The sequence below is a fragment of the Parasteatoda tepidariorum genome, chromosome 12, assembly GCF_982258835.1.
Source record: "Parasteatoda tepidariorum strain Cologne lab strain chromosome 12, Ptep-v5.0, whole genome shotgun sequence".
Taxonomy (NCBI): Eukaryota; Metazoa; Arthropoda; class Arachnida; order Araneae; family Theridiidae; genus Parasteatoda; species Parasteatoda tepidariorum.
Genome location: NC_141766.1, coordinates 37,564,175 through 37,575,653, shown reverse-complemented (window position 1 = coordinate 37,575,653; position 11,479 = coordinate 37,564,175). Strand labels below are relative to the sequence as shown.

At 29.7% G+C, this 11,479-nt stretch overlaps 1 protein-coding gene across 4 annotated transcripts; it reads right to left on the bottom strand.

The window, feature by feature from the left end:
• Positions 1 to 1,514: 1,514 nt before the first annotated feature.
• Positions 1,515 to 10,257, bottom strand: LOC107437162 (uncharacterized). Of its 4 annotated transcripts, XM_016049074.4 has the most exons (9): positions 10,159 to 10,257; positions 5,827 to 5,853; positions 5,259 to 5,276; positions 4,910 to 4,927; positions 4,774 to 4,791; positions 4,644 to 4,661; positions 3,310 to 3,327; positions 2,482 to 2,520; positions 1,515 to 1,742 (listed from the first exon to the last, which is right to left on the bottom strand). In XM_016049074.4, the coding sequence occupies exons 1-9, from the start codon at positions 10,223 to 10,225 to the stop codon at positions 1,603 to 1,605; spliced, it is 363 nt and encodes a 120-aa protein (XP_015904560.1). In that variant the 5' UTR covers positions 10,226 to 10,257; the 3' UTR covers positions 1,515 to 1,602. The 4 variants fall into 4 exon arrangements, with proteins under 4 accessions (XP_015904560.1, XP_015904568.1, XP_021002324.1 ...); XM_016049082.4 differs by lacking the exon at positions 4,644 to 4,661; XM_021146665.4 differs by lacking the exon at positions 5,259 to 5,276.
• Between the last annotated feature and the right edge of the window lie 1,222 nt (positions 10,258 to 11,479).

The following is an 11,479-nucleotide window of genomic DNA, read 5'->3' as shown; positions in this document are numbered from 1 at the left end:
AAAGTTGTAATTTAGATTCCATTTTACTACCACTGGGGAAAAACACCCTCAAAAGGATTAAAAGTTGGTAGGTATGCTTAGGTAGGTTTCCATACCTGCCAACTTTTACGCATTTGGCGTAAAATTTTATTTTTATATTTAAAGTGGTAGTAAATATATACTATATTTTCATTTATGAACTTTATTTTTAAATGATTTTGATCACCACTATTCTTAAAAAAATTAAGCATATATATTAATATGCGTTGTCACCTCATGTTTCTTCAAATACAACGTATTTTTCTGCTTACAATCGAAATTTTAATTCCGTGTTACTACCACTGGGAAAAATCATAATGGAAGGGATTAAAAGTTGGCAGGTATGGGTCTCAATATGCGTCAATTTAGATTCGATGAATCAGATATTCAAATGTTATATTTACTCAAGCAAAGCGCTTCTATTTTTGTATTAGCTACCACATCGACTGCTAAATTCAAAATGTTATTACTTCAAATTCTTTGCAAATTTCTAGATGTATGGAATAGGGGCCGCTACGTGGCCCAGGTGCTCAAGTTTTGTAAGTAAAGTAAAGTAAACAGGAATCATTATTACAGATCTGCATATGACTCCCAGAGATGCCAACTTGCTCCAGACAGCAAATATAGATTTGAAAGTGCTAGTTTATCAATTGTGATTTTTGATTTAATAACACCACTTTTCTCTAACTCTCCCGTGCAGAGGTTTTTAAAATGTTGTCGAAAAGGAAATATATATATTAATAAAGGAAATGGCATATTTTACAAGTTCAGAACTGCCTAGAATTCTTTATTCAAATGTCAACTTCAAAATTCAGTGATGATTAAATTCAGATTACAATTAAATTAAAAGAGTTTAGACAATTTGCAAATTATTACTCATTTTTTGCTATCGTGTGATTTGCGACGAACACCAACAGGTTATGATGTACTAAATATCTGATGTAAAAATTAGAGGATTTTAAATTTAATTTAAAACAGAGCTTTTATAAGAACAGAGATTTTAAAACAGAGCTTTTTTAAGAAATTTGTGTTCATTTTTCGAGTCCGACATCATGGAGTTACCCTACTGCCTAACTATTATAACTTATATAACTGACCAATAAACTATTATAACTGGCCCAACATATTTATTTAATAAGTTTGAGTGAAATTAACCCTTTGACGCAGATGGGATACGAGTGATACTTTTTTTTTCTGACAAGCAAAAATATATTTTGGTATTGTTTAATAATAATAAAAAAACAGTATAATAGCTACTAACAAAAATCTGTTAGATTGTCGGAATTATAATTTTACCAAAATATAAAAACTAAGTATAAGTAGTTTTTTTTCATTTAATAATAATTGATATTGTAAATTAAAGAAATTTCATTGTTGAATAACTGCTTCTCTTAGATCTAAACTACTGCAAATAAATCATGCATTTGGTCCTGCATTTGGTATGCATCATGCATTTGGTATGCTGTACTGTGATGAATCAAGTTATAGCAAAAGCATAATTTTAAAACTTTATTAATCTTATTTTATTTTTAAAAAATACGATTAAATCCAGTTTTAATATTCAATAATTCCAGGCAAGCATTTCTAGTTAGCACCATTGAGATTACGCTGTCTGCCAGATTGAGATCCTTGGTTGGTTTGTCCATTATTAAGTCCACCCGATCCAAAATTGACATTAAATGCATCTTGTCCACTTCTTTGAGAGGTATCTCCGCCTTGATTTCCTAAAAAGGGACAAAAATACGGTCTATTAAGCATTCATTCAGTAAATAATGAAATACCGTATATGAATGGGTTCAACCTATATATGAGGTGTGTGGATTAAGTATTTTTGGTCATAGATAGTCATCTGGAATTTCTTTTAGATTTTTTTTTAAATTAGTTTGAAGAATTATAAAAATTAAAACATGCTTTTTTATGTGAGCGCTCATTGGGAGCATATCTGGTAAATTACTTGTTCGAAAGAAAATTATACGACCTTCATGTTATTTTTAAAATTGACAGAAAAAGATTCAATTTTAAACTGGGTACCTAGACCCGGAAAAAGGACCAGGTACATCTCAAATATTTTATGTGTCAGCTGTGCCAAATCAAGATACCATGTATATCAATTTTTTTTAAAAAATATATATTAAAAAATGTAGAAGATGTATAAAAAAATAACATTTTTAATTATGCCTGTATAAAAAAATACCTTATGCCGCCAAATAAAATATATAAAAATTGGGCACAAATAAGGTTTCAAACAAATGTTACTTGGAATTAATCTAAAACTGTTTGTGTATATCGATAAAAAAATAAAAAAGAGAAAATTTTCATGACATTAAAGAAAGAAAATAATTTTCTTACCATTACTTAGAAAATGTAATTTCGGCTGGTAATATGTAGTTGTTGCTTTGTGAAATAATCATATTCAAGGAAAAAAAGTATAAAACTAAAAATATCGTTCGAAAGTCTGATTACCTTGGTTTCTAGTGCCACGTCCTGGGTATGAATTTTGATCTGAAAGAAGTTAGTAAGTTGTAAATATTAAGTTATTAATCAGCTTGGCAACAACCGGGAAAAATTAAAGTGGTTGAAGAAAATTGAAGGAATAAATTGTTTTTAATAGTTATTGTCTACAAAATTAAATTTGTGATTTGAAGGACACATATTAAGATGTTAACACTGTATCACTTAACTGACCAGTAAAAATAAAACCTTCAAAATCTTCAACAGTCACAGTAAATGAATATCTCCACAACCTTTTAACATTTTGAAAAAGATTTTCATCTATTATTTATAAAACTTTTACTATTTTATAAAGGTTGTTCTCTTGGAAGTGAATTAGCTCTTTTATTTATATTTTCGAATAAAGAAATGTTAGATTTGAAGAAACATTGATTGCTTATGAAGTTATAAATATATTAGATAGAAGTTATGAGATGGAAAGTTAAACCAGGGAAGTTATTCGAAATGGAAATATATATGATATTTTTTTTATATAAATAAACTATTTTTTCATCTTATTTATGCAATTAGCTATTCGGTTTAAAAACCTTTTCAAAACACTTTTAAGTTTGTATACCAATGTTTCATAGAGAATAATTTTTTCATACATGAGCCAGAAAATAATTGAATGTAAAAAAATACAATCTTGATTTTTTTAAATTACTTTTAACTTCCATCAAAAGTTTTGATTTTTAAGATTCTATTCAAAACTTTATTGAATTTTTAGTTTATAACTATACATTGCAAAGCTTGGTTTTAATTTATACTGATTCGAAGTAAATTCAACATAGGCATACTTACTGCGAGAACCATATCCTCCTTTAAAAAAAGCAAGTTATTGTCAGGAGTGCATATCAAATAGTAGTCAATGAAAATAAAATAACACGTTTATCAGATAAAATTTAAGTTAATGTGAAAAATTTAAAAAAATAAACACCGAATTAAAATTAATTATGAAGACCTGAACGTGTTCATTTTACCAGATTTTGAAAGACAAACTTATGGTGTTACAATAAATATTCACAATGCAATATTTTGCATTCAAATTGAAAATACTACTTTTTCCGCACCCCATTGCAGTTTTTCTTAAACTTCTTGTTATCACGCTGAACGCATAACTTAGTTTACACAGGACAGGATAACTGGATCTTTTTTGGTCAGCTATTGATCCAATTATCGCAGTGATTTAGAGGATAGAGCGTTCGCCTCCCAATAAAGTGAGCCAGGTTCGAATCCCAGAGGTGGCTGGTTGGTAAAATTTCTGCTCCTGGCTCACACCAGCCACAGTACTGACGTAAAATGTTTTCAGTGGTAGACAGATCAGGGATTCGTGGTTTTCCACTCCATGTAACGCAAATGATGGTTAGTTTCATCAGAAACTCCTCCACGAAGGCAAGTTTGTCCCAATGCTTGATCCCGGAGTTTCCTTTTCTTCTGGATTGGATTCAAAATCACAGAGCTAGAGATGAACATTGGTAGTATTAAATTTAGAATTGGGTCGGTTGTTCAACAATGGTTATTAAATAAAATAAAATTTTACTCCATCCGTTTAATATTATTAATTCGAAAATGTCTGGCAGAGATTGTTTTACAGTTATCTATGTATTTTTTTTAAAAATAATTGGAAAGGTGAAGTGAAGAGTTCTATAGAAAATAAATTTCGCCCAGTCTCCTATCTACCCGAAGACTCTAGTCTTTCCTGTTATTTCCTGTGAAACGTCATATGATTTTCAAGCAAAAATAACATTGTAACTTGATGTCCCAGGTAAAACAACATGCTTCCTTGATCATCTAACATAAACATTTCGCAATATAATGTAAGATAAACAACACAAATTGCTCGATCACGGATTTCGATTACAATACATTCAAAACAGTCTGAGTCTGTATTGGCATGTACCGGAACGAAATAGAAAATCAATTCGTCTTTCACTAAATATGAACGCTTTGATTTGTACGACTTGCTCTATATGATTACTAGTATAACAGGTACGGAATTATAGTACGATTATTTAGTTCTAAATATATATGTGAAAATAGAAAGTAAATTTTGTCTAGTATAATGCGTTACTGAAACCTAGTAATATTTTTATTTAATTTAATAAAAAATAAGTTAGTCAATAAAATGCTTTTACCTCTATAACCTCCTGAACCTATAAGTTAATTCATTTACATACTATCATTAATTTATTATACATAGTAATTCTATGATATTATAATGCTTTTAATCTTTTTATTTCATACTATAACAAGTAATGATCTTACCTCTATATCCTCCTGAACCTGCAAAAGTATTTATTTGTATTTCTTTAATACTTCAGTGCATATTATGTATTGTTAAAAATATTGTGTCCTTGTAATAATACTGTTAAAGGTAATAACAAAAAAAATATATAATTACCTCTAGATCCTCCATAACCTGAAAATGTTAGGTGTCTAGGTATAGTAAAGTGATTATACATCGAAATAAAAGCTACAGCTTTAAACTAAAATGGAAATTAGTATAGATTTTTTTTCTTTGAGATTTGGGCATAAAAACTTGAAAAAGGAGTTTAATAAATTGAAAATTATGCAGAAATTTTTTTTTAGTTATTTAAATATCATAAAAAATAATTGATTTTTTTGTTTCTAAAAATAAGCAACTTTACTATATTTTCCCTCGTATATTAGCATGATCTAAAATTTCCGTTTCTACTTGCGTTTAAGAAAATCATAGATTGTAAACTATGCTTGATTTAAAGCTTACTTACCTCTACCTTGTGAGTTTCCTTAAAAAAAAAAAATTTTTTTTTGTGATTTACATTTTCATATATATTCATATATTAAGACATTTTATCTTTATATGTATAATTAAAAACAGTATTTATTCAGAGGAGCATATTTTCTTACATTTAATATTAAATAGCATTCGATTAAATACAAACTATAAGAAATACCTCTCTATCGTTAAACTTACAATTTTATAACAGATTTTATTAATGAAGATTAATAGTAAAAAACTAAGGAAAATATCTAATGATACGGATTTTAAAATACACTGCAACTTTAATTTTTTTTAAAAATGTAATTTTACCCAATGTCGTCGTAGAGTTAAAAAAGTTTGACTTTAATTAACACTATGAAGAGCGTTATATTTTGGTATAGCTCATTAGTTTACTTGTGTAATTTTGAATTTTCATTTAATGATAGATATTCCAGTTATATTTTCTCCAGTTTTATGTAAAAATATCTAATTTTTGTAAAATCTCTTGTATTTGAGAAAATTAAATACACTCTATAAATTGCACTAAAGTGTTAAAACAATATTAGCAGACTTACCTATGTTGTTACTTTTGGGACGCTGGGCTAAAAAGAAAAAAGTTACTTTAATATTGGCATCTACTTTGTCAAATTAATAAAAAATTATAATAAAAGATATTAAACTTGATAGTACAGGAGAGTTTTTTTAAACATGGCTAGTTTCTGAACCTAATTCGCATTTAAATAAATATGCAAAGATATAAGGGGCTAACATAACAGGAGGAAACTACATAAATAGATTAACGATCATAATTAATAGATTAATAAATCACTGCGGCATTTATTAACTTACAAAAGATTGTAACACTTTTTAGTTAGGTAAAAGTACCTTTTTGAAAAAAGTTGCACGAATTTATTCAGAGCTAAATTATTTTTAAAAATTATTACCAATTTTTTATTTTAAATATATTGCAAATGCGCAAATTTGGATAAAGATTTATGTGATTTCTACCATTCTACCAATCTGGGTGTTAACCGGTTAATAGTGGAAATGTAATTTTTCAGTTTCTTCCTTAACTTAAACTATTCTTTTAATCGTTTTTCAAAATAGATAGTATTATGTTATGAAGGAATATGCCTTTAATAGTCAATTTTAATTTGTTTTTTCTTTAATTAACGAATAACGAGCTTAAATTAAAAAATGACTTAACGGAGTGTGAACACATAGTTGTGGAATTACCAACTTCAACACAAACTTCTAATTCTTTTTTACCACTAAAAGAATCTTTTAGTGAAAAATATAACTACAGAAGTTAAAAACTTATTAAGCTACGTTTCTTAGGTCTTGTATATTAATTTAATATGTTTATATGTAGTGGTGGCTAAAATTGTTGCAAAACAAGTTTACTAAATCAAAAATCAAATGTCAGTTTTACCACTGTAAATATTTAAGAGAAATAATCCAGAAAAATAGAAAACTTGCTGCATAGGGATTTGCGAAGATTTATAATTAATTTCAATTGAAAATTAAATTATCAGATCCTTTCAGACTAAAATTGGTTATATTTTTATTGTACTTGTATCTTTTTTTCATCAGTAGTTGTAAATTATTAATTTTCCAACTCGTCTACACTAGACGCTGTCTAATGCGGACAAAAATATATTATCTTAAGAAGAACTACTACAAAAGTACACTTCCAAATTAGCTTATGCTTCTTTCAAACTGAAGGTAACCGATCATATTTTTATTTAACGCGTTCTTTCCGGGGTGACCCACCAGTGGGTCACGCTATATTGTCTCATCGGGCGGCGCACCGGAGTAAAAACTGGTAACAAATAAATTTCATTTTTTAGTTTCTTTCCGGGAATAATAAAAATCCATAACTACCAATTGTTTTTAATGGATGCAATTTTCATATCGAATTGCTTCTTCACCGTGATAAATTTATTCTTCAGAACCCCAAAATGGAACTTAGACGCTTACTCTACATCTCAATGATCCGTCCCATCCTGACTTATGCATCTCCAGCTTGGTGCAACATCTCCACATCACTCCTTAAAAAACTAAAAACATGCCAGAACAAAATCCTCAGGAAAATAACAAAAGCAAGATGGTTTATCAGAAATAAAAACATACATCGCGACCTCAACATAGATTCTTTAGATCATCATATTGCAAAGCTAAATTTCAGATTTTTTGAAAAAACCATACATTGTGACACCGCAGGATTCAACGAAATTTTTACTTTCGAAAACTTAAGAGAAGACGTAAACCTCAGGCCGATGGCAGCTTACTTTTGCAGTGACGTAATTTTATCTAAAATTCAAAATATTTAAATTCCTTTTACTTCAATTGCATTCCAATTACCAGAAAGAATCACTCTAAAGATCACAATTCAAGACGAATGGGAAAAAGGCCGCTAACGGCCCCAGGCGCCCAGATAAATATTGATGATGATGATGATAAATTTCCTTATAGTGAATTGTTATTGTTGAGAATAGATTAACTCCTCCCGAATATTATCTAATATTGAAATAGTTCTTCTACCAGTATTTTCTCTTTTCCGTCCCGCTTTAAGGCGCAACACCCAGCGTGAACGTGTTAAACAATACTAGACGTATTTAAAATAATGATTAATTAGGTTTTTAGCCAGATCAGAGAGAATATCAGCACAAGCTCCTCTATCCCCTTAAATTTTGCATTCACTGGGGATTCGAAATAATCAGCAGTGGTGTACTTACTTTGTTGAACAGTCAGCGTAATTTCAGCGATTACGCTATCTACGATTTACGCTACTCACGAATTAAATATCTACAGTGAAGCCAACCTAATCTCATTATTTATTGAAGTTCATCAAAGATCAAATAGTGGTACTAACAAAATTAATTAAAAATACTTGCTTTGCACTACTCACATGTAAATTTGACAATAAAACCAACCTTATCTCATTATTTATTGAAGTTCATCAAACCTCCAATAGTGGTAGTAATAAAATAAATTAAAAATAATTTATTATGCTACGACATAGCTGATACCATACCTGCCAACTTTCACTCTTTCCGAGAATGGATTTTCAGAGTGGTTGTAAAACAATAAACGAAAAACAATCTGACTCAAAAATATAGTTATATTTTGATCCCGTTGAAATTCGGTAGCGCAAGGATTATTATGCTTTGATATATTTATTGTAATTATTTATATGTAGTGGTGATCAAACTCATTTATAATTATCATTATAATTCTAAAAGTTAATTGGAATAACCTGAGTATTGCTACCACTTTAAATATGAAAATAAAATCTTCGGGAAAATCCGGAAGAGTTGGCAGGTATGTGATACCCATTTACTTACTATACGCAGTATTTCATTCTTATATATTTAAATAGGTAATGAAATTAATATTAATTTTCTGATTTTTGAATTTAAAATTATTCTGACCACCAAAACACATAAACAAATGAATCATACATACAAACACAAGTTATAATTAACGATAATGATCTGTGGCTGCAGCATGGAGGTAGCGGGTTGGTATCCAGCTGTGATCGAGGATGTTTCCTCGTGATATCATTCTCTAACTCACTATATTTTTTCTTTGATTTGTCAAGGGCTTTTAAGCCTGTATATGCATGCGTAACAATAAATAAATAAACAAACCTTAATATATAAAGGAGACTTAATATATAAAACTAATCAAACAAGTCTTAATATATAAAATTAATCAAACATCTGCCAGAGCTGATTATTCCAGGAATAAATAAAATATTGTTAGTAAGAATATTTCATATCTAGAATTGTTAAAGTAAAGTGAAATCTTTTACTATTTTGATTATGAATTATACATCACTATTTAATTTTACTCACATAAGTCTGCCAAAGACCTCACTCGAATCTTATATGGAAATTAATTATCTGTCAAATTGGCTGAAAATTTATTATGTTGTAGCTCAAAACATTCTGATCGAAAGTTGTTAGAGATAGACAGAATGTCCAAAAATTAACAGTTTCCGAGTTACGAAACTTCAAACCAAAAATAGTAATTTACAATTCCCTTATCTCGTCACAACATTAGCATTAATCAAATAAATTATGAAAAAATAATTAATAATGAACTTTTAAATAAGTACGGAAAGTTAGATTAAGTAATTAAAAAGCTAGTAGTACGCCAGAATTTGCAACGCTAAATGAGTAGCTAGCATTACTTTTTTGTTTCATTTCATAACCGTCGTTGAACAGCCGACCAAAATTTTGAGTTTACGACTACTAATGTTCAACTCCGTAACCTTGTAATCTTGAACACAATTCAGAAGACAAGAGTGGGCCAAGTATTGGGAGAAATCTGTTTCAGTGGAGAATTTTTTGTTGGAACTAACCCTCATTTGCGTAACATGGAGGGGAAAACCACGAGAACCTCCCACAGTTAGCCTGACTTCAAGGGGACTCAAACCCGTGATCCGTCTACCACTGAGGATATTTCACTTCGGCACTTTGGTCTGTGCAAGCCGGATGCGGAATTCGTATCGACTAGCCATCGCTGGAATTCGAACCCGGTTCACCTCATTGGAAGGCAAACGCTCTATCCCCTGAGCCATTACGGCTCAGCTAGCATTACTTGTTTGCATTCGTCTTAGCCAGTGCTGCGCACTTCAAGTACCTTTCACCACAGTGTTAATTGCCTTTACCTCTTAAGTTTAAGTCGCTGTATCTAAGAAACTATCCATTTTTGGATTTTACGTAATGGGAACATTTTCTCAGAATGTTTTAAACACCAACATGTTAAATTTTTAACCAATATGACGGAGAATTAATTTCCACATGTTTTGTGCGGGGCCCTTTCAACAGAAAGCTAAGCAGTTGGTACCCCGGCTTGAACAATGGTTGATACAGTAAAGTGAAGCAAAAAAAAACTACCTTCGCAAGTCAAGCTGATAACAGCCACGACGAAGATCATCATGAAGATTTTCATGGCGGAATTCATTTTGTTCGTTTACGGAAAGTAACTGATTCGGCAGAAGACCCAAAGCGTGCAAATTCAGAGTTTTGGTGCATTTTATACTTTTGAAATGTTTATTCACTTGCCTACGTTATTTGAATATAATTAAAAGCGCCATTTTTAAGTAGTCTTAATGGAGTAGATATATCCCTTTCTTTAAAGCGCAATTTCGTAATTTTATAAAGCTAGAGCTTATTGCAATATTAGTTCAGCGTTAATTTTAAAACCAGTTATTTGCTAGTAAAAGCAAAATTATTTTCAAATTGTTCTTTTTAAGTGACACATTATTTGAGAAGGTGAGCATTTATTGCTTTTAATGTAGCTCAAATGATATGCATTAGGTTGAAATTATTATTATTTTGCTCATTAATTCTAAAATTAAGTCCTGACATCATTTAATGATTAAGTTTTATCTCAATTTATTAAAGGAGTTGAACTGCCTATCCTATTCGAATGTAGGCCCTATGTTAATTCAATATGAGCTCTTCTAAGCTACTTCGAACTTCGAATCTAAGATTCCATGTAATTTAACGGAAACCAATTTTAGCATTTTTTTTAACACAGTTTACCTCAATTTCTGTTCTACAAATCATCTTTACAAGGTTTTCAGTCATGCAAAATCAAAAACAGACATGAAACTTCAAAATATAAGGTTTTCTCACGGAGGTAAAAAGGGCCCTTTTGGCTGTTTTAGGTATTTCTGTGATTATTTATTTTAATACTCAACATAAGCGTTTAAAATTTTGATTTAGTATACTTAGAAACAATTTAGAAAAAGTAAAAAATATGACCTTCGAATCACATGTTTATCTTCAAAAATTAAATGAAAAAGAGCAAAACATGATGAAAATGTCTACTTTTAGTGTTAATTAAGGCATTTCAACACCAATTATATAGTCATGAAACGAAACAGTATATCACATAACTACATTATGAATTGATATAGTAATGAACACTCTTTCCCATGAATGTTTAACCCTTAGTGGTCCTGAGAAATCTCAAGTTTATCTCCCACCTAGCATAATTACAATATTTATTTATTGATAACAAGAAGATAATAAATTAACAAAAAGGAATTAAGTTTCTACCACTTTTTACATTTATAGTCACCTGTGGTATCCCTGAATTAATTATTCACCTATAATATCACTTGCATAGTTATTTCACCACCATTGGAAAAAAATCTTTTTTGAAGATCGTACAAGTCCACAGGTATGCACATGGCAGGAGATTCGCATA